Source organism: Aureococcus anophagefferens (assembly GCF_000186865.1).
Source record: "Aureococcus anophagefferens unplaced genomic scaffold AURANscaffold_2, whole genome shotgun sequence".
NCBI lineage: Eukaryota > Pelagophyceae > Pelagomonadales > Pelagomonadaceae > Aureococcus > Aureococcus anophagefferens.
In genome coordinates this window covers 479,465-503,721 of record NW_008705562.1, presented here as the reverse complement: position 1 = coordinate 503,721, position 24,257 = coordinate 479,465, and the positions used below count along the sequence as shown (strand labels likewise).

Sequence of the window (24,257 nt, the reverse complement as noted above, 5' to 3'; positions counted from 1 at the left end):
GCGCAGCTCGCCGCGGGGCAGCGGTCGTCGATGCTGCCGCCGCCGGCCGCGGCGCCCGCGACGCCGCCCCCCGCGCCGCCGCCGGCCGCGCCCGAGGTGCTCGCGCCGGCGCCCCTCGCGCCGCCGCCGCCCGCCGTCGCGTCGTCGTCGTCGTCGCTCGGGAGCGCGTTCCCGGACCCGTTCGCGTACAAAAACGCGGCGGCGGCCGCGCCGCCCGCGGCGGCGGCGCCGCCGCCCGCGCCGCCGCCGCCCGAGGTGGCCTTCGCGGCGCCGCCCCGGACGCCCACGGCGACCCGCTCGGCGCCGGAGGCGGCGGGCGGCGCGGACCCGTTCGCCGCGCCCGCGCCGCGCGGCGCGTCGTTCGCGGCGGCGGCGTCCTTCTCGCCCCGGGCCGCCGCCGCGGCCTTCGCCGAGCCCGCGGCGCCGGCGCTCGCGCCGCCCGTCGCGCCCGAGGCCGCCTTCGGCGCGCCGCCGACGCCCCAGGCCCTCGCGCCGGCGGCCGCGGACCCGTTCAGCTCGCCGAGCCCGCCGGCGATGGCGCAGGGCCGCCGCTTCACGCAGTTCTTCGCCGGCGCCGCGCAGGCGCCGGCGCCCGACGCCTCCTTCGCGCCCGCGGGCGCGGCCTTCGCGGCGCCCGCCGCCGCCGCGGCCGCCGCGGCCGCGCCGCCGCCCGCGGCCGCGCCGCCGCCCGCGCCGCCGGTCGGCGCGTTCGCCGCGCCCCCCGCGGCGCCCGCGTCCACCGTCGCGCCGCCCAAGGACGCGTTCGACTTCTCCGAGGCCATGGGGCTCGTGAGCCTCAACCTGGCGGCGAACGGCGAGCAGCCCAAGAGCCGCGACGGCCGGAAGCGCGCCCCCGCGACGCCCATGTCCAAGATGGCGACGCAGGCGCCGCAGCAGTCCGCCATGCTCGCCGACGCGGCGCCGGCGGCGCCGTCGCCGCAGCAGCAGGCCATGATGCAGCAGCAGTACATGCAGCAGCAGGCCATGATGCAGCAGCAGCAGATGATGTACCAGCAGCAGATGTACGCGCAGCAGATGGCCTACATGCAGCAGCAGCAGCAGCGGAAGTAACTCCTATGAGGTGGGGTCGACAGTCGATTTAACTACGTTACTTACCGCCGAACGCGGGGCCCTGGCCGGCTCGTTTGGACGTCATGCTTACAAGTATGCTTACCAGACGAGGTAGGGCGCGGGCGGCGCCCGGGGCGGCAGCTCGCTCGGGATCTCCGGCCAGTCGACGTCGCAGCCCACGTCGCCCTGGGGCCCGGGCCAGTTGCCCCGCGCGACGCGCGGCAGGCCCGCGCGCTTCCGCCGCTCGCGCCGCCGCCTGACGACGAGGCGGAGCGTCGCGAGGTGCGCGTCGGCGATGTTGAGGAGCTGGGGCGACCGCGACGAGGGCGCGCCCGGCGCGAGCAGGTTCACGTGATCCCAGTCGTCGATGTCGTCCGCGTCCCGATACAGCTCCTCGGCCCAGGGCCGCTCGCGCCATCGGACGTCGCCGCAGTCCAGGTCGTAGCGGCACCACGCGACGTAGCGCCACCGGTTCGACCGCGCCGCGTAGCCCATGAGCGGCGCCCGCGGGCCCGCGGCGCCGTCGAAGTCGTCGTAGGCGTCCTTCCGGAACGCGCCGCCGTCGTCGGCCTTGCAGTCGTAGTCGCCCCAGGCGCCGTTGTGCTGGCCCGCGGCGCGGAAGCAGCGCATCATCTGCGTGAGCACGACGCGCGGCCCGCCGGCGCCCGGCCGCCGGCCGCGGGCCGCGAGCCGCCGGCCGCGGTCCCGGGGCGCGCCGCCCGCGAGGAGGGGCGCGAGCGTCGTGCCGTCGAGGTGGGCCCCGCCGCCCGCCCGCGCCAGGTCGAGGAGCGTCGGGTAGACGTCGAGCAGGCCCACGACGCGGCCCTCGCGCCGCGGAGCGACGCCCGGCGCGGAGATGAGCAGCGGCACCCTCGTGTGCATGTCGAAGAGGCCGCCCTTGCCCCAGCTGCCGTGCTCGCCCAGGGCGTAGCCGTGGTCCGAGGAGAAGACGACGACGGCGTTGTCCAAGAGCCCCTCGCGGCGCGCCGTGTCCAGCACGCGGCCGACGTTGTCGTCGACGAGCGCGACGCACGCGCCGTAGCCCCGCCGCAGGTAGAGGAGCGCGTCCCACGTCGGCGGCCGGCGCGTCCACTGCGCCAAGGGCAGGGGCCAGAGGCTCCCCGAGGGGATCGGCGTCCCGTCGACGGAGATCGCCTCGTTGCCGATGTTCGCGTCGGGCTTGGCGAAGACGGGCCAGCCCGCGGGCGCGAGTCGGTGCTTCGGCACGCCCACCGACGCGTTCGCGTGCCTCTCCCAGTGGTCCCGGGGCACGTGCCACTTGAGGTGCGGGTGGTGGAAGCCGACGCCGAGGACGAAGGGCGCGCGCGCGCCCGCGCGCCGCGCGCGGGCCGCCGCCTCGAGCTTCTCCGCGGCGACGCGCCCGACCTTGTTGTCGAAGAAGTGGTCCGGGTCGTCCCATGCCTCCGCGAGGACGCGCCCGTTGACGCAGCCCCAGACGCCGGGCGCGCAGCCGCGCGCCACGCCCTCGCGGGAGCCCCAGTCCTGGAGGTAGGTTCGCGGGAAGAAGTCGCCGTTCTCGGGCGAGAACGCGAGCGCGGCCTCCTCGGCGTTCGGGTTCCGGTGCCAGAGCTTGCCCACGCCGAGCGACACGTAGCCGGAGGTCCGCAGCGCCTGGAAGATCGACGGCATCTTCGCCTCGTCCGGCTCCGCCTCGAACCAGTAGATCTTCGACGTGTCCGGCGCGAGGCCGCTCATGAAGCTCGACCGCGACGGGTTGCACGACGGCGCCTGGCAGTACGCGCGGTCGAAGACGACGGAGGACGCCGCGAGGCGGTCGAGGTGCGGCGTCGCGATGCCCGACTTGCCGTCGCCGTAGGCGGCGCCGAAGGACGGCCGCAGGTCGTCGGCGAGGATGAAGAGGATATCCGGGCGCGGGTTTTCCGCGCGCGCCGCGGCGAGGCAGACGAGGAGCGCGCGGAGCGTCGTGTTTCTTCGTAGGCGGGACATCGCGTGGTCACCCGCGGCTCTGGCGCAGCGCGGGATGTGTGGTCGGCGCTGGCAGCGTGGTCACCCGCGGCTTTGGCGCAGCGCGGGACGTGTGGGATGTGCGGTCGGCGTTGGCAGCGGGTCGATGGCCATCTCGCTCTGCCTTCCTCCGAGTTTCAAGATCGAGTTTCAGCCGGCCGATCCGGCACGATCCCCGCACCGGCAAACATTGGCAGCCCCGAGGTCCGAAGCTCGAGCGGCTGAGTGGCTACCGCGCTCCACGCGGCGCCCGCATCCGGAAAAGGCGCTGGAACTGGTGCCATGCGGTCGCCGCTCGGTCTGCTCGCAGCGCTCTGGCTGGCCTGCGCCGCCGCCGAGGAGGCGGCGCCGCCGGAGGCCGTGGACGAGCCCGAGGCCGCCCCGGGTGACGCCGAGGACCCCCCCGTCGTCGAGGCGCCCACGGCCGTCGAGAGCGTCGAGGAGGAGGACGAGGAGGACTTCGACGACATCGACTGGGGCGAGGACAGCCCCACGGGCGACCCGACGCAGGTGCTCCAGGCCAAGGAGCTGCTCAAGGAGGCCAAGGACGCGCACGACGCGAAAGAAGAGGAGCTCTGGAAGGAGCCCGCGGAGCTCGTGCGGCGCGCGAACAACGCGTTCATGTGGGGCGCCGTCAACGCGTCCCTCGAGATGTACGGCCGCGCCGTCGCGCTGGCGACGAACGCGACGGACGCGCAGGGCCGCGAGATCCGGCGCCAGTACGCGACGCAGCTCGCCGTCGTCATGTACTACAAGGGCATGACCGGCGACGGCGCGGGCCTGCTCAAGTCTCTGGTGAGCGACATGGACTTCGAGAACGTGACGGCCATCGAGGAGGAGGCGGAGCGCGTCATCTGGCTCGGCGTGAGCCGGGGCGGGAAAAGGGTGATTCAACGTCGCTTCAACGTGAGTGTTCCGCGCGCGCGCGTTTCGTAAAAAGCATCCACGCTGCGAGACCGTCCCGAGAGATGATCGCCCGTCCAAACATCAGCCGAAACGAGTGGAAAATGGCCGAGAGAGGAGCCTTTGAAGTTGGGAATGTCGCACCCTTTTGCCGCCCAGGCGCGAGCCACATGAAGAACAACAACGGCGAGCTCGTCGCCGAGGAGGAGTTCGAGCTCCTCAAGTCGCTGGCCATCGTGCACCTCGACATCTTCCCGGACTGGGCCGAGGGCAAGCGCTGCCTCCGCGCGGCCTTCAAGCTCTTCATGACGAACAACGAGCAGGCGCTCGGCTGTGCCGAAATCAACCACTGGCTGGGTTATTCCAGCCAAACTTCAAACCTCTCTAGCTCGGTCAAATCGAAGTCGATTCGGTTGATTTTTGGACGAATCGATTGCTCTCGTCGAGTTCTCGAAGCACAGCAGAAAGCTACGCGTCGAAATTGTCACATACGCTCACGTTGAAGTCGGGTTGAAGATTTGATTCCGGCCCAGGCGCTCGGCGACCTGAACCGGTGCATCGACAGCGACGACGAGGACGAGCAGATGCTCGCCAACTTCTACCTCGCGCTCTACGCCGACGCGCGGGGCAAGGCGACGCTGTCGAAGCGCTACGGCAAGGCCGCCTTCCGTCTATTGCCGGACAAGGGCGCCGCGTTCCTCGACCTCACGATCATGGCCCACGCGGTGCTCCGCGAGGTCAACAAGAAGACGGACTGCCCCTGCGTCGACGACCACTTCTACGCCGACTTCAAGGGCGCCACGTGCAAGCAGCACAAGGGCTACAACTGCGACACCTACGCCAAGTGGCCCAGCGACTACACGAAGGCCGACGAGAACGACGTCATCGACCACTGCCCCAAGGCCTGCGGGCTCTGCGCGGCGGAGCCGCCCTGCGAGTTCCTCGAGGCGTCGAAGCAGGACAAGGAGCTCCGAAAAAAACGCAAGGCCGAGAAGAAGGCGAAGAAGGCGAAGAAGAAGAAGGGCGGCGACGACCTCTGATGACGTGATGATGATGACGTCAGTTTTGTCACGTAAAATTACTTCGCCGATTATGTCTCTGAGCGCCGGGGGGCGTTACGCCGGGGCGCGCGCGCGCCGCCCCTAGCAGTGCTCGGGGTCGACGGAGACGCCCATGTTCGCGAGCGCGCGCGCGGCCTGCTGGCTCGTCCGGGAGTTGGAGGACCGCGTCAGCGCCTGGAGGATGGGCACGCCGCCGAGGTCGACGAGCTTGACTTGGTTCGCCGGGTTCACGCTCAGGTTGCGCAGGGCCCGCGCCGCCTGGGCCTGGAGGTCCGTCGACGGCGATTCCGCGCCCTCGAGGATGGGCCGGAGCCCGCCGTCGCGCGCCTGGCAGCACAAGAGTGATTCAATTTCTCTTCAACATGAGTGTTCCGCGCGCGCGCGTTCCGGAAAAAGCATCCATGCTTCGAGACCGTTCCGAAAGATGATCGCTCGTCCAAAAATCAGCCGAAACGAGTGGAAAACGGCCGAGATCGGAGCCTTTGAAGTTGGGAATTTCGCTCTCTTTTCCTGCCCTGGTCGCGCGCGATCTGCACCTCGTTCGCGTCGTTGACGGCGAGGTTCGCCAGCGCGGCGATGGCCTCGATGGCCACGGCGACGTAGGAGCTGCCCGCGAGCGCCACGAGGGGCTTGATGCCGCCCGCGCGGGCGATCTTCTCCTTGTTGTGCACGTTGACGCCGATGTTCGCGAGCGCCTTCGACGCCTGGCGCTGGACGTGGACCGACTCGATGGCCAGCAGGTCGATGAGCACGTCGATGCCGCCCTCGTCGGCCATCTTGACCTGGTTCATGGCGTTGACCGACAGGTTGGCCAGCGCGTGCGCGGCCAGCCGCTGGACCTCGCCGTCGGCGCTCCGCGTCAGCGGGATGAGCAGCCGCAGGCCCCCCAGGTCGACGATCTGCACCTGGCGCTCGGGCTTGACGGCCTCGTTGGCGAGCCGCTCCGCGACCTCGCGCTGGAGCGACGCGTCCGCGCTCTCGGCGTAGGCGATGAGCCGCGTGAGGTGCAGCTCCAAGTACTGGAGGGCATTCTCGTCCTCCTCGTAACTTAAATCCTCGTCGTCGTACTTGCTGTCCTCGCGCTTCGACCGCGAGTTCCCCATGGCACCGCGACGAAGCGCGGGGGGCGGCCGGCGGCGACGACGAACCGCTGCGCAGGCGCGAGGCAGGCAGCCCGACCTCTCGTAGCGGCGGCAGCTTTAAGTGCAACAAAAAGGGCTCCATGAAGCTTGAGTCCTTCGCGACGATGACGACATGAGCAAGCCCGCCATGAGCAAGCCGACGTGCCTCGTGCTGCTGCTCGCGGGCGCCGGCGGCCTGCGCGGTCCCGCGGCATCCCGCCGGACGCTCGGCGTGCGCTTCGCGCGGCCGAGCTCGGCCGCGGCGCCCTCGGGCGAGCTGTCGAAGGCCGTGTGGGCCGTCGCGGCGAACTTCGACGGGCCGGGCCGGCTCCTGGAGCCGCTCAAGTCCGCGGGGCTGAGGCAGGTCGCCGAGTTCGACGCGCGGGCGCTCGTGGACACGGCCTTCGCGTACGCGGAGAGCGGCGTCGACCAGGGCAGGACAAGAGCGCGAGATTCCTAACTTCAAAGCCTCCTAGCTCGGCCGGTTTCCACTCGTTTCGGCTGATTTTTGGACGAGCGATCATCTCTCGGAACGGCCTCGACGCGTGGATGCTTTTCTCGTGACGCGCGCGCGCGGAACACTCACATTGAAGCGACGTTGAATCTCTCTTTGCTGCCCAGGCGTCGACGCGGCGGACCTCTTCGACACGATCGAGGCCGCGGCCGCGGCGCGGCTCGGCGAGTTCGCGGACGCGGAGCTCTGCGACCTCGCCTGGGCCTTCGCCGAGGCCCGGCGCCTGTCGCCGGCCCTGGGAAACGCGCTCGCCGGCGAGCTCGCGCGGCGCGACGGCGCCGCGTTCGCCGCGGACGACCTGCAGCGCGTCGCGTGGGCCTACGCCAAAGGGCCCGGCGGCGGCGCCCTGGGCTGGGTCGAAGCGCACGTCGACGTCGCGGCCCTCGACGGCGACGGTCTGGCGAAGTTCGCCTGGTCTCTGGCGAAGGCGCGCGCGGGGACCGACGCGACGTGGGCCGCCGTCGGGGCCGCGGCGGCGGACGCCATGGGCGCGCTCGACGGCAAGGCGCTGGCGACGCTGGCCTACGCCCACGCGCGGGCGAAGCGGCGCGCGCCGGCGCTCTTCGGCGCGCTGGGCGTGGCGCTGACGCGGCGCGTCGGCGACCTCGACGAGCGGGGGCTCGCGAGCGTCTGCTGGGCCTTCGCGACGTCGCGGACGCGCGCGCCGATCCTCTTTCACGCCCTCGCCGACGAGGCGACGCGCCAGATGCGCTTCCTCGAGCCCCAGCAGCTCTCGAACGTCGCCTGGGCCTTCGCGAAGGCGGGCGTGCGCGACGCGCGGCTCTTCGCCGCTTTGGAAGCCGCGGCGCTCCGAAAGCTCCCGGCCTGCGACGCGCAGCACCTCGCGACCCTCGCCTGGAGCTTCGCCGCGGGCGGCTACGACGCGCCGCGGCTCTACGGGGCGCTCGCGCGCGAGGCGGGCCCGCGGCTGAGCGAGTTCCGACCGCAGGGCTTAGCGATGGCCGCGTGGGCCTTCGCGCGCGCCGGCCGGAGCGACGACGCGCTCTTCGCGCCCCTCGCGGCCGAGGTCGCCTTGCGCGCCGACGAGCTCAATCCCCAGGGGCTCGCAAACGTCGCCTGGGCCTACGCGTCCGCGGGCCGGAGGGACGCGGACGCCTTCGGCGCACTCGCGGCCGCCGCGGCGCCCAAGCTCGGCGACTTCAACGCGCAGGCCCTGGCGAACACGGCCTGGGCCTTCGCCAAGGCCGGGCGAAACGACGAAACCCTCTTCGCGGGCGTCGCGGCCGCGGCGCCGCGACAGCTCGCGACCGCGGCGCCGCAGAATCTGGCGAACCTCGTCTGGGCCTTCGCCACGGCGGGCTACGCCGCCCCGGCGCTCTTCGACGCCGTCGCGGCGGCGGCGGCGCCGCGCCTCGGCGCCTTCAGCGCGCAGGCGCTCGCGAACGCCGCGTGGGCCTACGCGACCGCGGGCCGCGCCGCGCCGGCGCTCTTCGACGCGATCGCCCGCGAGGCGGCGGGCCGCATCGACGACTTCAACGCCCAGGGCCTCGCGAACCTCGCCTGGGCCTACGCGACGGCGGGCCGCGACGCGCCCGCGCTCTACGCGGAGATCGCGCGCGCGGCGCCGCGGCGCCTCGACTCGTTCAACCCGCAGAACCTGGGCAACACGGCCTGGGCCTTCGCGACGGCGGGCCGGGACGCGCCGCGGCTCTTCGACGCGCTCGCGCGCGAGGCGCCGCGCAAGATCTACAGCTTCCGGCCGCAGAACCTCGCGAATCTGGCGTACGCGTTCGCCATGGCGGGTCGCGGCGACGCGGCGCTCTTCCGCGCCGTCGCCGACGCGTCCGTCCGGCGCCTGGGGTCCTTCGACGTGGGCGCCCTGAGCCAGGTCGCCTGGTCCTTCTCGACGGCGGGCGTCGCGGCGCCCGAGCTCTTCGCGGCGATCGCCGACTCCGTCGACGCGCTCGACGACGACCAGCGGAAGATGTGGCACCACGTCTCCATCTTCGCCGAGGCCGAGGCGCCGGACCACGCCCTGCCCCGCGTCGTCCTCGACGACGCCGACGCGCTCCGGGCCGCGTTCGTCGCCGACGCGGCCGCGCCGAGCCAGGCGCAGCGCGACGTCTCCGAGAGCCTCGCCGAGTTGTTGGCCCACGACTTCGAGCACGTCACGCCCCAGGGGCTGAGCCTCGACATGGCCGTGCCCGCCGCGAAGCTCGCCGTCGAGTACGACGGCCCGACGCACTACCTCGCCGGCGCCGCGGCGCCGCGGCCCAACGGGAAGACGCGGTGCAAGCGGCGGCTCCTCGAGGCCCTCGGCTGGCGCGTCGTCAACATCCCCCACTTCGAGTGGGAGCGCCTCGACACGCGCGACCAGCGCCGCGCGTACCTCGCGGACCGCCTCGACCTCGCGCGCGGCGCGCGCGCGGGCGCCGCCGACCCCCCGCCGCTCGTCGTCGACGCGCGCGCGGGCGCCGCGGACCCCCCGTCGCTCGTCGACGCGGACCTCCTCGCGCCGACCTAAGCCCCGGAGTTACGCGAGGTCGTCGTCGTCGTCGTCGGGCACGTCGAGGCCGTCGTCCATCTTGCCGATGCGGCGGATGAGCTTCCGCGCGAGCGTCTCGTCGCCCGAGAGCACGGCCTCGTCGAGCTGCTTCTTCATGTTCTCCTTGCGATTCTGCAGCTTCTCCTCGGCGAGCTCCTCCTCCGTGAGCAGCGCCGCGATGCCCTCGCCCTCGGCGCCGAGGTAGCCCGCGAGGAACGGGTTCGCCGTCCTGTCGAACTCGGCCCAGCCGGCGTCCGCGTTGCCGTAGGGTTTCACGCCGTTGTTGTCCTCCGTCGCCTCGCCGACCCAGGCGCCGACCAGGCTCTCCATCATGCGCCGGCCCTCGTCGTCGGCGAAGACCTCCGCGGGGAACTCCTCCTGGCGCAGGCCGTTGACGACGTCGCGGCCGTGTTTGATGCAGAGCGACGCGACGGCGAGCGCCAGGTCGTCGAAGGCGCCGACGTAGACGCAGGAGCGCTGGTCGTCGTACAACGCGACGACGGCGCACTTGGGCGCGCGCTGCGTCCGCGACGTCTCCTTGGCCCACTGCAGGGCGTCGGCCTTGAAGGGCGCCTCCATGAGGAACAGCATGCGCGGCGGCGCCGTTCTTTGGACCGTTCGTCGCGGGGCGACGGGGAGCCGCCGCGGCGTCGCCGTGAAGGCGCCGGCGACGGCCGCGAGGAGCGCCAACGAGCACATCAATGAGCACATCGTCGACGAGAACGTCATCGTTGCCGGCGTCGCTGGCTTCAGCATGGGGGGTCTTGCTCCGGCGACGGCGTCCGATGGCCGACGCGTCGGACGCCCGAACGTGCGGTTTTTGGCTAGCGGCCAGGGACGCCCGGTGGCTATACGTGACAAAAGCAAGCGCTCGGATTGGGACGAATGGCTAGCCGTTTCGCTGGCTTGAGTACCAAACACGTACGCGCGGGCCGGGAGCGGAGACCTCTGAGCCCAAGCTTCCGACGCACGGCAGCCCGCTCTGGTGGTCGGAGTGGCCTTCCATGACCCCTAGGCGTAAGCCTGACCGTCGGTGCCCCCATCGGAGGTGGTTCTGGCGTCGACCAAATTCCACCGCGCGGGCCTCGTCTCCGCGGGGCTGCCGCGGCGTACAAGTCCGTGCCAGCGAAGCGCGTCACCATCGATGGCGTTGGATACGCCCCTTGGTTTTGGGTGCGACGTCGGTGTGACGGCTGGGGTAGGCCATTTACGTTGCGTAAGATGTACCACCCCGCTCCGCACGCAGGGGTGCCGCCGACGCCAGTGGCGGAGCAACACCCCCCCTCTTCAGCGATCGCGCCAGGGTGTGGCAATATTGACAGCCGCCGCCGCTCGCCTGCGCTCGTCGGCAGCCGAAGCGCGTCCCGCCTAGCGACCGCGCCGTAGTAACGCGCCACGATGGGCTACGCGGGCCTGCCGGCGGCCGTCATCCTCGTGCTCGCCGCGGGCGGCGGCTTCTGGGCGGCCGAGAAGTTCCTCGCGTCGGACTTCGTCGACAGCATGCGGCCGCGGGAGATGGTGAAGCTCGGCGTCGTGACGGGCGTCGTCGGCCTCGTCTTCTGGCTCTGGGCGACGCTCCTGACGATCTTCCGCGAGTTCGACCTGGGCATGGTGTCCTTCGCGCTCGCGGTCGTCGCGAGCGCCTACGGCGTCGGCGTCTTGCCCGTGCCGCTCGCGACGCAGACCTACAAGGTCGCGTCGGGCGTCGGCTACGGCGCGGTCTTCTGCAACTACACGCTCGGCATGATCCTCGTGTCGGACGTCATGCTGCGCGTCTACTTTGGGATGGGCATGGCCTTCTGGGCCGCGGCGTTGTACGCGGCGTTCGCGAACTCGAGGGACGGCGGCCTCGACGCGGCCGAGCCGACGACCTACTCGCCGATCTAGGGTTCCTCGGCGCCCCCTGTTCGTTCGCCTGTGTAACCGCGCCTCTTTATGGGCTTAGGCGAGCTCGAGGTCGGCGCCGTCGTCGAAGTCGTGGTTGGAGCCGTCGAGCCACCAGCTCGCGCAGGCGAAGCGGCCGCAGGGCGACGCGCAGAGCGCGCTCCACTCGCGGCGCTTCGGCTTGTCGAGGGGCGCGGCGGCGTCGTCGCCGGCCTTGAAGGCCGCGCGGCCCTCCTCGAGCGACGCGCGGCGGCCGTTTACGGTCAGCGCGAAGTTCGCCCGGTCGCCGGCGAAGTTGTTGAGGAAGTCCTCGGGCGCGTAGGACCCCTGCGTCGCGAACATGGCGACGCCCGTCGCGACGTCGTCGCCGGGGATCACGTAGGCGCCGAGCACGCCGAGGCCGATGTCGTTCGTCGCCTGGTCGACGCCGACGGCCGAGTGCGCGACGAGCCAGCGCACCGCGGCCTCCCAGGCCTCGTCCGTCGTCCCCGGGGCGAGGCGCGCGCGCATGGGCACACAGTAGGGGATGTGCGCGTAGAAGGGGTTCACGCGCGCCGCGCCGCCGCCCTCGAAGAGGAGGGTCATCGCGCCGTTCGTCCCGCGCCGCGCGTTCGCGCGCGCGAAGGACTCGACCTCGGACCAGAGCGCCCAGGCCTCGAGCGCGGACCGGCACGCGACGACGTCCGCCGGGTCCGCGTCCGCGACGCCCCGCGACGCGCGGTCCGTGTAGACGCCCGGCCAGCCCGGCCCGTGCAGGGGGTCCCAGGCCGTCGGGGGCAGGCCCTGCTCCGCCTTCATGGCCTGCAGGTTGCGCTTCATCGCGGCCTCCGTCGCCGCCGTCGCGATCTGCGACCCCCAGTTGCCCATCTTCGCGACGTCGACGCGGAGCGCCTCCTCGAAGGTCAGCGCCCGCGCCGCGCCGAGCCGGAGGCCGGGATAGAAGACGAAGAAGCCCCGCTCCGGCGGCGCGGCCGACGCGTCGCCCGCGAGCGCCGAGAGCAGCGTGCGCGCCGGCGGCTCCGCGGAGACGACGGCGCGCGCGAGCCGCAGGTTCGCGACCTTGAGATTCGCGGCCTTCGACGACGCGCTCCGCTCCGCCTCCGCGAGCGTGCCCGGCTCGTCGGCGTCGTCGACGTAGACGACCTTGAGCCTACGAACGTCGCGCGCGTTTCCGGGCGACGATCCTTCCCCTCGGCGGACGCCGCCTCGCGCCGCGAGTCCGGCGACAGGTCCGCGAGCTTCCCCGTGGCCTTGACGGCCCAGCCGCACTTGCCGTTCATGTGCCGGCCCCGCTCGCTCGTGAGGCCGCCGATGCGCACGTAGACCGGCGTCTTGCCGCGGAAGGACATCCAGCTGAGCGGCGCGGAGACGATGCGGCCGTAGTCGAGATGCTCGCAGGGCGGGCTGGGCTCGTCGGCGAAGAGCGCCGGCCGGCCGCGGGCCTGCTGGTGCATCATCTTGTCGTGCCAGGCGCGGATCTCCGGCGGCATGGAGTCGAGCATGTGCTGCGGGATCGGGCCGTCGCTCGCGTCGTGGAAGCTGCCCATCGTTGTTCGAAAATCTGAAGCTAAAGTTGCCGAAGTCAACGAGGGAGAAATTGCCACAGGTCACCACGATGGCCCCCGCGCGCCGCGGCCTCCGGGCCCTCGTCGCCTTGGGCGCCGCGCTCGCTTCCGCCGAGCGGCACCTCCAGCGCTTCGCGGCGGACCATCTGGAGCCCCTCAAGTCCGCGGCGCAGCTGCCGACGCTCGCCGTGGAGGACCTAATGGAAGTGTTCACGCTGCGCACGGAGGTGGTGATCCCGTCCATGCTCGAGCCCGTGACCGTGAGCATGGAGCACTACGCGCTGGCCTTCCGGCTCAACAGCGTCGACTGGGACCGCGCGCGCACGGGCGCGGACGTCACGTCGGTGCACTTTCTGCCGCGGAACGTCTCCGCGCTCCTGGGCCTGCCGGTCTTCGGCGGCGCGAACGGCACGGGCGCCGCGTCCTGGCCCGACGCGACGGGGGAGGTGCTCGTCACGAGGGCGGGCCACAACTTCGACTTCGACCTCTGGCAGGACGCGGACTACATCGGCACGGTCGGCGGGCGCGCGTTCGCGCGGCTCGCCGAGGCGATGCCGTCCTACGGCGCGTCGGGGGGCCACTACTCGGCCTTCGAGGTCTACGGGGCCATGCCCGTGAACGACGACCTCTTCGTGCAGTGGTGCCTCGAGCGCCTGGGCGACGCGGGCGCGACGCTCACGCCGCTCATGCGGCCCGAGCGGCGGCGCCTCAAGCTGTGTGGAAATCAAATCTTCAACCCTACTTCAATGTATTCGTATGCGACAGTTTCGACGCAAGCTCTTCGGCTGTGCTTCGAGAACTCGACGAGAGCAATCGATTCGTCCAAAAATCAGCCAAATCGACTTCGATTTGATCGAGATAGAGAGGTTTGAAGTTTTTGCTGGACAGGGCGTTCCACTGGTTGATTTCCACACAGGCCTGAAGCTGCACGCGCGCCAGTCGCCGACGCTGGCCTTCAACGCGAACCCGGCGACCTTCGCGACGTCCGTGCGGGACTGCGTGATCCGCAAGGCCGACGCCGGCGCGGGCTCCGCGCGGTGGCCGCTGCGGCAGCTGGTCAACGAGGCGTCGTCCCCGCTGTCCGCGTGCCTCGCGGCCATGCCCACGGGCGCGCTCTTCCGGTCCAAGGACGGCGAGCAGTCGCGGGTGCTGCTGGAGACACCCTTCGTGTCCTACGAGCCCTACGAGCCCGTGACGCCCAAGCCGTCGAAGAAGCGGGACGACGCCTCGCTCGACCGCACGTGGATCGACGTCGTGCTCCTCATGGCGCTCGTCGCGGGCTGCGCCTTCGGCGCCTACGCGCTCCTCAAGAAGGCGGGCTGCCTCTCGGCCTACAAGGCCAAGGGCCGCGAGATCCTCCGCGGCCGCGCGGGCAACGCGCTCCGGAGCGACGACGTCGACCTCTACGCGCGGCTCCAGTCCGAGCGCCACGGCGCCAACACGCCGCCGCGAAACCAGCGCGCCCAGACCGCGCCCGCCGCGCCCGACGAGGCGAAGGAGTCCCAGGCCGCCTTCGTGTAACTTTTTGCCGCTTCAACGTCGCGACGCCTCCATTGCTTGATGTTCAACTTGAGCACTTCCCGTGCATATGGGTCTCGCGCTGCTCGCCCTCGCGGCCTTGCTGCCTTGCGCCGGCGCGAACGACATGGTCGACGCGCTCGCGGCGCCGCTGCGCGTCGCGCCGGCGGCCGGCGAGGAAGCGCTCGTGCGGCGCCACGCCATCGAGCCCCTGGACCCTTCCCTCGACGACGAGGCCCGCGCGACGCTGCGCGCCGAGCGCGCCGAGCTCATGAAGACGAACATGTACCACGGCACGACGACCGTCGCGTTCCGCTTCGACGGCGGGACCATGTGCTGCGTCGACTCGCGCGCGTCGCTCGGGAACTTCGTCGGAAGCTACTCCACGGAGAAGGCGATCCCCGTGTCGCGGACGACGCTCGGCACCATGGCGGGCTCGGCCGGCGACTGCACCTACTGGCTGCGCCTCCTCTCGGCGACGTCGAAGCTCGCGGAGCTGGAGACGGGCTTTCCGCCGAGTGCGCGGCGCAACGCGGAGTACCTCGCGGGGTTGCTGTCGCGCCAGGACAAAAACCTGGACCTGAGCGTGGGCACGATGATGTTCGACGACGCGACGCTCACCTACGCCGACAACTCGGGCGCGTGCCTCGCCGGCCACCTCTTCGCCGTCGGCTCCGGGAGCCCCTACGCGTACAGCGTCCTGGACGCGGGCTACCGGGCCGACCTCAACGTCGACGAGGCCGCGGACCTCGCGGAGAAGGCCGTGCGCACGGCCGCGGCGCGCGACGCCTACTCGGGCGGCATCGTCAACGTCTACTTCGCCGACAAGGCCACGGGCAAGTGGCGCCGGCTCCGGCGGCTTGATGATTTGCCGTAGGAGTAGTTTCCAAGGGGTTAGGTTGTGATATGTAGCTGGGCCTCGTCGTTGGGCTCGTGTCGAGCTCGCCCGGCACCGGCATCTCCTGGTCGTCGCGGAGGCCGAGCTCCTTGCGCAGCGTGGCCTCGACGCCCGCGCGGAGCTTCGAGAGCTGGGATTGCTGCACGTCGCGGAGCGCCGCGGCCTCGGCCTCGCCCTTGTTGAAGAGGACGGCCTCCGCCGAGCGAGCGGCGGCTTCGTAGGGCGACCAGTGGGCCTCGGGCACTGGCGCACCGTGGACTCGGACTTCGGAGCTTGAGCCTGAGCAGGCTGCCGCAGTTCAGCCTCCCTCGCCCAGGTGTCCGACGAGAACGCCGACGGCGCCGAGCACCACTCGCTGCCCGATGTGCGCGACGAGTTCGGCTACATCCGCGATTACGTCAACGCGTTCATCCGGCTCGAGGAGGAGGAGCTACGCCGGCGGCGCCGGCCGCCGCGGCGGTCGCTTCCCTGGAGGACTCGGACATGTTCTCGACGAACATTCTCCCATGCGTGCGCCCGGGTCGGCGGCGGGTGCCCAAATTCGCTCAATTTCCCGCGCCGTTGATCCGTCGGTCCACGAGCTCCGCAGGCGGCCGCGCGCGCGCGCTCGGCGCGCGCCTGGGCCCGGCTCGCCACTGCTTCGAACAGCGAGCCGGGCGGATTGGCGCCAATCGGCTGGGCGTCGTGGCCGATGGATATGACCGACTGTTTGGTCCCGAAATTCTAGCAAACCAACCCAGACGTATTGAACGCAGCGCCACTAGCCCCACGAGGCAGCCACCAACGCTCACGAGCAAAGCGGCGCGCCAAAACGAGCCGCAACCCGCGCACCATGGCCTGTTTGCTCCTGTCGCTCGCGGTCCTCGCGCCGGCGCTGCGCGCCTACGTCCCCAACGCGCAAAAGCTCCCCGCGCCGCTCCTCGCCGGCGACCAAAACCTCCTCTTCGCCGCCGAACGCGGCCGCCTGAGCGGGAGGAAAGTAGAAGCCGTCTGCGCGGCGTACCCTCGACTCGCGAAGCTCCTCGCCGCGGAGAGCGACGAGGCGCTGCGCGGGAGCTTCGCGGCCGCCGAGGCGGCCTGGCGGAACGGCGCGGAGCCGCCGCCGGAGCGCCGCCTCGGCTTCTGGCGGAAGCGGCCCGCGCTCGGGTCCGCCGGCGGCGGCGGCGAGGCCGAGGTCGCGGCGTTCGGCGGCCTGCTCGCGGCGACGCTCGCCGGCGCGGGCTACGTCGAGGTCGACGCGCGCGAGGGCGCGCTCTGCGACGCGCTGGCGGAGGACGCCGGGTTGCGCGTCGACGTCGACGACGCGGCGCTCCGGGAGGTCCGGGTCTGGCGCCGGGGCCTCGAGTCGACTGAGGAGCCGCTGAGCCTCGTCGACACGCTCGAGTACCTCCAGTCCGAGACCGTGGAGAAGTCCTGGCGGCGCCTGTCGCGCATGCTCGGCCGCTCGGAGCGGCGCATCGAGGCGCGCTTCGACCCGCGGAACGCGACGTCGCATCGGTCCCGGTGGCGGCGGCGCTTGGTGGTGGGGCCCCTGCGCCGGGGCGCCCGGGTGTCGACGCGCGTCGGCCGGCGGCTGCTGAGCCGCTGGGGCGCGTCGACGCGGTCCGTGGACCCGGACGCGGAGGGCTGCGACGTGTCGGACTTCGCGGCGGGCGGCTGTTGGCCCGTGGCGCCCGCGGCCGACGAGGCCTACTGCGCGGCCCGGCCCGCGGGCTGCGTCGGCGTCGCGCAGCGCGGCGTCGGGGCGTGCGTGGATTCTTCCCTGGCCAACGCGACGGGGCCGTTGGACGCGCTCCGGGCGCTCGCGCGGCCGCCGCCGCGGGTCGCCATCTCCTACGGCGACGTCGTCGTCTTGTACGCGACGCACGGCAAGGCGCAGAAAGCTACGCGCAACGGCCGGCCGCCGCGGCGGTTGGGGTTAGCGCTCTACGCGGGCGTGCCCCTGCGGACGCTGAAGACGCTCATCCCGACGCGGCGGCTGCGGGTGCGACCTTTGGACGCGGCGCGCTTCGACCTGTTGACGGGCGCGACGTTCTTATTTCTCCTGGCGGCGCAGCGGCTGGGCACGGTCTGGGGCGACGTGCTCGCGTCCGTTTCTGGGGTCGTCTGGGTGTCGCGGCTGATCTTCACGACGAAGGCGCGGCGGAACATGTACGAATTGGAGACGACGAGAGCGTTGCGCGACCGCGTCCGGGCCAAGGGCGCGGTCGTCTGCGACGCCCTCGTGAAGGACGCGGCGGCGGAGGCCGCGACGCTCGCGGGGCTCTGCCTGGGGGCGCTGCGGGGCCTGAGCTGGGGCGAGTACGACGACGTGGCCGAGGACGCGCTCCGGGATCGGTTGTTTCGACTGGCGGCGGCGGAGCACCCCGACCCCGCGACGGCGAACGCGACGGCGAGCGCGGCGCTGGGCTGCCTGCCGGACCTCGAGGCGCGGGGCCTCGCGGCGCGGACGCCCGCGGGCCGCTGGCGCGCGGCGCCGGGCCCCGAGAGCGACGCGCGGCTCGACGCCGCGTGGGCGCGCGCGTTCCGAAGCCGCCGCGACGACGCCACCGCGTCGGCGGGGCCGTCGACGGTCGGGGAGGTGATCAGCTACCCGTTCTAACAATCGCAAAAAATGCGGGGGGGGGGGCTAGGCCTTGGCCTCGGCGACGAGGACCTTGAAGTAGCGGATCGTGTTCCGCGCGTCGTCCTCCGTGGCGACCTCGATGTCGACGGTGCGGTCCTTGAAGATGAGGCTGAAGGCGCGGCGCGCCGACGTGCCCTCGATGCACTTGCGCAGCGTCGCCGTGCCCGCGAGGGTCCGGCCCTTCTTGTCCTCCTGGCTCCCGACCTTGTCGATCTCGACGGCGGACCGGACCTCCTCGACGTCCGCGAGGGGCATCATGTCCGTCGTCTTCGCGCTGTTGCCGTTGGGCTGCTTCCAGCCGATGTTCGCGCAGGCGTCGTCGCAGAAGAGGAGCCGCGGGCGGCTCTTGCCGTCGCGGCAGTGCTTCGTGACCATGAGCCCTTTCTTGAGGTGGCTCTTGAAGGTGTCCACGGCCTCCTTTTTGATGGACACGCGGCGGCTCGGCTGGCGCGCCATGGGCGGCCGCTCGGCCGCGGGCTCCGCGGCGGGCTCCCGGGGCCCGGGCGCCTCCGTCGGCGAGGGCAGCGCGTCCATCTTGGGCTCGCCGACGATGTACTCCTCATCCTCCTCCGTCTGGCAGAGGCCGTCGAGGAAGCCGCAGCTCAGGTTCGCGAAGGAGAAGTAGTAGGGCGGGGGCTGCTCCTCGGAGGCCATCCCTCCCGGGAGCCACAGCCCAGGCCGAGCTGTTTGTTGTGTGTGTCGGCGCCGAAGCCAAAGAGATCTGCTGTTGGTGCCCTGCACGGTGATGAGCACGGTGCACTCTGAGCGTTGCCGGCAGCCCGGTGTGCCGCGAATTATGTTGGCCACCGCGACGCGCCCGGACATCACGGTGTCGCCGCCGGCCGCGGCGGTCGTCAACCTCTGGGAGGCCGTCGCCAAGAACGACGTCGACGGCGTCGCGGCCTATGTGAAAAGCGGCAAGACCGTCCACCTGCGCGACCCGACGGGCATGACGCCGCTCCACTACGCCGCCCAGCAGGGCCACGCCAAGGTCGTCGAGGTGCTCATCGCGGCGGGCGCCGACGCCGACGCGCGGACGACGGGCACGAACCTGACGCCCCTGTGGCTGGCCGCGTACCGAGGCAAGCTCGACGCCGTGAAAGCGCTCGCGCGCGCGCCGGGCTGCAAGGTCAACCCCAAGGGCCAGCCCGAGCGCGCGGGCGTCGTGCCCTCGGCGCTCAAGGGCGCCGTCTCCGCGGCGCGCGCCGCGCGCCAGGAGCACCACGACGACGTCGCCGACTTCATCGAGGCCGCCGCGGCCGCGGCCGCGTCCTAGCTGGCGCTGGTTACGGTGGTTCCTTGTCTATCGGCGTTTTCTTCTTGGTCTGTGGGGAGGCGTCGCAACGTGCGTCCGCCTCCTCGAGGCGTCGCGTTGGAGGAGGCGTTGGAGGCGTCGAGAGGCGTGCGGCGAAGCGCCTGTGGCGACTGAGCCCGGCGCCCCCGCGAATTCGAACCGGCGGCAGTGGCATGGCCCAGCCTGAGCACCACTAGAGCGGCGCCGCAGCCGGCCTCGTCCGGCTCGATACGCCTCGCGCACATGACCGACGCGTCCGACGGCAATGCGTCCGACGGCGACGACGACGCCGCGGCGCTGAAGCCCCAAGCCGACGGCGGCGCGTCGTCCGACGACGAGGACGCCAGGGCCTCGAAGAAGGCGCAGAAGAAGCAACGGAAGAAGGACAAAAAGGAGAAGAAGAAGAAGAAGGCGGGCCGCCGCGAGGGCGCCATCACCGCCGCCGCCTTCTTCGACGTCACGCCGAACGACGCCGCGGCGCCGCCGGCCGCGGCGCCCGCCGCGCGCGAGGCCCCGTCCGCGCGCGAGGCCATGGAGGACAAGGTGCAGCTGCTCGTCGCGCGGGGCTACGACGACGCGGCCATCGTCGCGCTCCTGGAGCGGGACGGCTACCGCGCCACCGTCGACGCGGAGCCGGCGCCGGCGCCCGCGGGCGGCTTCGACGTGAGGCGCGGCTTCTCCGAGGCGGAGGTCGCCGCGCAGCTCTGGCGCGCGTCCGAGGCCGCGCGCGCGCGCGAGGCGCCGCGGCGCCCGTCGCCGCCGCGGCGCCGCCGCGGCGACGCCCGCCGCCGGAGCCGGAGCTCGAGCTCGAGCCGGTCGCGGAGCCGGAGCTACGATAGCCGATCGCGGAGCCGAAGCCCCGCCGCGCGCGCGCCGCACGACCCGCGGAACCCGCTCGACCCCATCGGGGCCCGCGTGCGGAGCGAGTTCCGCGAGCGGGCGCCGGACTTCGCCGGCCGCCTGCCGCACTGGGACCACGACGCGTACGAGACGGAGATCGCGCGCGAGCCGAGCCCGGAGCGCGCGCTCGACGGCGACTACGAGCCGCCGCAGCCCGAGTGGTTCTCGCGCGCCGGCGGCGTCTACATCAAGAACCCGCGGGCCTGGCTGAACGAGCCCCGCGAACGCCACGACGACGACCGCGGCTGACGCGCGCGCGTTTTTTGCTAGAGGAGTTTTACGCGGAGAAGAGCGCGGTGTGGACGTAGAAGCAGACGATGGTCGTCGCGACGACGGCGCCCTCGGCGCGGCGGTACTTGGACGGCGCGAGGCGCGCGCCGCGCGCGGGCACCTCGTGGATGCCTGCAGTGCGCCGCATGCGAATCCGAGTCTCCGACCCGACTTCAATGCGGGCGTATGCGACGAGGTGGACGCGAGCGCTTCTGCCGCGCTTCGAGAACTCGAGGGGAGCCATCGAGTCGTCCAAACATCGATCGAGTTTTTTAAACCGAGGCTTCAATCTTGTGAGTTCAATGTCAATCAAATGTTCCGAACAAAAAGTACCACATACTCCGGATTTAAAAATAATTCAATGGTGCTGCAAGGGTTCATCGCCTTCACTCTGAATCGAGTTTTTATGACTTTGTATAGGTCAACTTGGCCGGGTCACCACAATATATTAACGATTGATAGGATGGCACTCCCCGGGAAACTTTGCAATCGGAAAGTAAGGGGGCTGCCCGACTCGAACGAGGGCGCGAGCATGGACCTACATCATAAATGGACCCTGGCGCGTGACCTCGCCGCCGGGCCGCGACCGCTGGTTCCGTGACGGGCTGCCGCCGGGCGCGACCCCCCGCGCTCCCGCCATGGCCGAGCTCCCGCCGTTGGAGACGCGGTGCCCTCCCGTGGACCCTTGCGACGAGGAGGCTGCCAACGAGGAGCTGCGCCAGAGGCTCTGCAAGGAGCTGGACCACATGGAGAAGGAGCAGCCGCTGCGCGGGACCCCGCACTACCGGGGCCACATCGGCGCGTCCCCCGGGTCCGAACGGCACCCCGGGTTGCACCCCGCCCGATCCGTTCGAACGGCAGCCCGGGTTGCCGCGCGGGTCCCGGCCGCCCGAGCGCGGGTCCCGCCCGCCCGCGCGCGCGCCGCCCGCCGACCCCCCGCCGCGCAGGTGGGCGCCTCGCGGGCCACATCGGCGCGAACAAGTTCGTCGCGCGTCCCCCGCGTCCCCGAGAACGAACGTTCGAAAGAACGGTTCCGGCAGGCCGGCGTCGCGACGGACGGCCGCGCCAAGTGTGCCGAGGCGACGTGCCGCGCCAAGCTCGTGCCCGGCACGCCGCGCCTGGGCAAGGTGCCGCCGTCGCTGCGCCACGGCCACAACTTGAAGACGAAGTGGTACCACATCGACTGCATGTTCGTCAACTTCACGCGCGCGTCGCGCAAGTCGAAGACGATCACGGACCTCGCCGACGTCGAGCATCTGGACAGCCTGAGCGCGCCGGACCGCCGCCGCGTCGCCGAGCTGATCGACGCGCACGTCGCGGAGCGCGCGGCGGAATCGGGCCGGTCGCCGTCGCCGTCGCCGCGGTCCTCGCCGCCGGCGGACCCGGGCAACCTCGTCGAGCGCTGCCGCGCGCTCCTCGGCGACGGCGGCCGCGGGCCCCGCGTGTCCCTGACGAACGGCCGCGGCGAGACCTTCGACGTCGCCGCGGGCGTCTTCGCGAGCCGGAAGCGGCCGCGGCCGCGCCGATCCGCGCCGGGCCTCGCCTGCTGGTGCGGCGCGCCGCCCGACGGCGACGTGCGCCGCTGCGGCGGGGCCTGCGGGACCTGGCGGGTTTCGCGGCGTCTTTTATGCGGCCGAGCCCGCGGCGGACCGCTCCGCCCTTCGCAGGTGCCACGCGCGCTGCTCCGGCGCGCTCGACGCGCCGCGCCGCGTCGGCGGCGGCCGCCGGGGCCCGGCCGACGCCTGGCTCTGCGGCGCCTGCGAGGCCGCGGTCCACGGCGCGAACGCCGCCGAGGCCGTCGCCCGCGAGGCGCTCGCCGCCGCCGTCGACGCCGTGGACCGCGACCACGGCGCCGCGGCCGCGTCGTCGGGCTCCGACGACGGCGCCGCGCCGCGGTCCTTCGGCGCGCGGGGCCGCGAGTACCCCGCGCGGACGCGGCGCGTCCCGCGGCGTCGAGGAGGTTGTGAGTTCGCGGAGCGACGGTTCGAAAATAGGCGCAAGGCGCGGAAGCTCCGCGACGCGTCCGACGACGACGGCTCGCCGCCGCCGCCGAAGCGGTCCCGCGCGTCCTCGTCGGCCTCGGTACGTACCGCGAAATTCGCCTTTTTTTCACGCCGGGTTCTCTAGGTCTGGTCCGACGACGCGCTCTCGGACGCGGTCCGCGTGCGCATCTCGCCGGCGGTCGCGCGGTCCGTCGCGGAGCACGCGCGGCCCCGGCCGAGCCGCCAGGCGCTCGACGCGGGCAAGATCACGTCCATCCTGTCCAGCCTCGCGTCCGGCGACGAGGTCAAGCGCCGCCGCCGGCGCGCGACGGCGACCGAGGACCGTGGGTGGCGCGGCGTCTGTTTCGGCACCGCGGACCTTCTCCTCCATGTCCTTCGCGCGCGCCGCCCCACCGCGCCGCCGTCCGCAGGCGAGTCCGCCGTCGCGGCGAACGCGCTCCTCGAGATCTTCGGCGCCGCGCGCGCCGTGTCGACGACGTCCAGCGAGGACGACGACGGCGCCGCCGCGCCGCCGAGGACGTGACCGCGCCGCGCCGCCGAGGACGCGACCGCCCCCCTCCTCCACATCCTCTCGCGCCACCTGTGTGATGCCACCTGTGCCCCGGTCCAGCCGGGGCGGCTCTGTGCGCCCCTCTCCCCCCCGTTCGACCCGCCCACTCTCGCGAAGAAGCAACGCCGTTTTCGCATCGCCCCGCTCGCGAACGTTCTTCGACTGACCCTGTGGTAAAGATTTCTCTGTTCCGAGGTCTCGCTCGACGACGTCTACGACTTCGTCTACGCGCGACGCGTCAGGAGGCTGTCGGGACGGCGTCCAGCCAATCAAAATTCACAACAACCTGGTTTCATCTCGCCGCCGCGAGGCCGCGCAGCTCGCCGTAGCAGCGCAAGCGCGGCGGCTGGAATTCCATGCTGCGGCGCATCGTCGCGGCGTGCCTCGTGCACGCGACGCTGTCGTTCGTCGCGCCGCTGCCGCGCGCCGCGGCCCCGGCGACGCGCCGCTCGCCGACCCGACGGTTACGGTGGGCGCCGCCGCCGCGACGGCCGCCGCCGCGGCTTCGCGCCGTCGCGCTCTGCGCCATGTACAGCCCGTCCATCGCGGACCAGCTGCAGCTCCTCGTGCGCCTCGCCGTCGCGGGCGTCGCGGGCGCGGCGCTCGGGTTCGAGCGGCGGGCGACGCGCAAGGCGTCGTCGCCCGTGGGCGTGCGCACGATGACCCTCGTGTCCATGGGCAGCGCGCTCTTCACGGTCGCGGGCCTCGTCGTGCCCCAGGGCGACCTGGGCCGCGTCGCCGCGGCGGCCGCGACGGGCGTCGGGTTTCTGGGCGCGGGCGTGATCACGGTCCAGCGCGACGGCCGGTCCGTCGGCGGCCTGACGACGGCCGCGACGATCTGGTACGCGGCGGCCCTGGGCGTGGCCGCGGGCACGGGCCTCTGCTTCCTCGTCGCGCTGTCGACGGCGATCGCGACGCTCGTGCTCCGCGTGCCCCGGCGGCTGGTGCTCCGCGGCCGGCCGGGCCGGCTCCCGCGCTTGGCGAGCCTGCCGTCCGAGGACGCGGACGAGGACTCGGACATGGCGGAGATGGCGAGCTAGTGTTGGGTTAGTAAAAGTCTCTAGTTCGCGGCCCCGGGGTCGAGGTCGTCAGCGGACGGGCCGCGTTGTCTCCGCGTCTGGCAGCGATGATGCCACAAAAACGGTGCGCAGGCTCGCCTGTGTGTGAGAGAGCCGGCGATCACTGGATACCTCGCGGTTCGTCGCCTCGCCTCGTCCGGCGCCGTCGTCTCGTCGCGTTCATAGAATCGAACGCTTCCACTCGAAGATATCTCGCGCTCGCACGTACTCAGTGTTGCGCTTGGTATCTTCGATGCACGGCACCGCAACTCGAGAGGAGCAGCCGCTCCGCCGGCGTCCTGTCGTCTCGCGTCGAACGCCGCGCGCCGCGGCGCGCCTACTTCTTCTTCTTGCTGCTGTCGATGATGGCCTGGTTGAAGGCCGTCGGGTCGTCGACGGCCTTGCTCTTGTTGCTCTCGTAGTACTGCCACGCGAACACGACCGCTCCCGCCGCGAGCCAGCCGGCAGCGTTTGAAAGCGTCGGCGACAGGAATTGCTTGAGCATTTTGGCGAGCGGCGCTTGCCGGTT

At 72.0% G+C, this 24,257-nt stretch overlaps 4 protein-coding genes across 4 annotated transcripts; all 4 read left to right on the top strand.

The window, feature by feature from the left end:
• Positions 1 to 3,339: 3,339 nt before the first annotated feature.
• AURANDRAFT_61050 (hypothetical protein) lies at positions 3,340 to 5,000 on the top strand (the record flags this gene model as incomplete). The annotated part of the gene is made up of 3 exons (XM_009035233.1): positions 3,340 to 3,952; positions 4,120 to 4,352; positions 4,494 to 5,000. The coding sequence occupies 3 exons, from the start codon at positions 3,340 to 3,342 to the stop codon at positions 4,998 to 5,000; spliced, it is 1,353 nt and encodes a 450-aa protein (XP_009033481.1).
• Positions 5,001 to 14,412: 9,412 nt separating this feature from the next.
• Positions 14,413 to 15,006, top strand: AURANDRAFT_20025 (hypothetical protein; the record flags this gene model as incomplete). Its single annotated transcript, XM_009035234.1, has 1 exon — positions 14,413 to 15,006. The coding sequence occupies one exon, from the start codon at positions 14,413 to 14,415 to the stop codon at positions 15,004 to 15,006; it is 594 nt and encodes a 197-aa protein (XP_009033482.1).
• Positions 15,007 to 18,449: 3,443 nt separating this feature from the next.
• Positions 18,450 to 20,096, top strand: AURANDRAFT_61048 (hypothetical protein; the record flags this gene model as incomplete). Its single annotated transcript, XM_009035235.1, has 2 exons — positions 18,450 to 18,922; positions 19,130 to 20,096. 2 exons carry the CDS (start codon positions 18,450 to 18,452, stop codon positions 20,094 to 20,096), a joined length of 1,440 nt encoding a protein of 479 aa, XP_009033483.1.
• Positions 20,097 to 20,648: 552 nt separating this feature from the next.
• On the top strand, positions 20,649 to 23,736 carry AURANDRAFT_70654 (hypothetical protein; the record flags this gene model as incomplete). The annotated part of the gene is made up of 7 exons (XM_009035236.1): positions 20,649 to 20,928; positions 21,065 to 21,098; positions 21,158 to 21,666; positions 21,785 to 22,199; positions 22,245 to 22,443; positions 22,531 to 22,586; positions 23,000 to 23,736. The coding sequence occupies 7 exons, from the start codon at positions 20,756 to 20,758 to the stop codon at positions 23,708 to 23,710; spliced, it is 2,097 nt and encodes a 698-aa protein (XP_009033484.1).
• Positions 23,737 to 24,257: the final 521 nt, after the last annotated feature.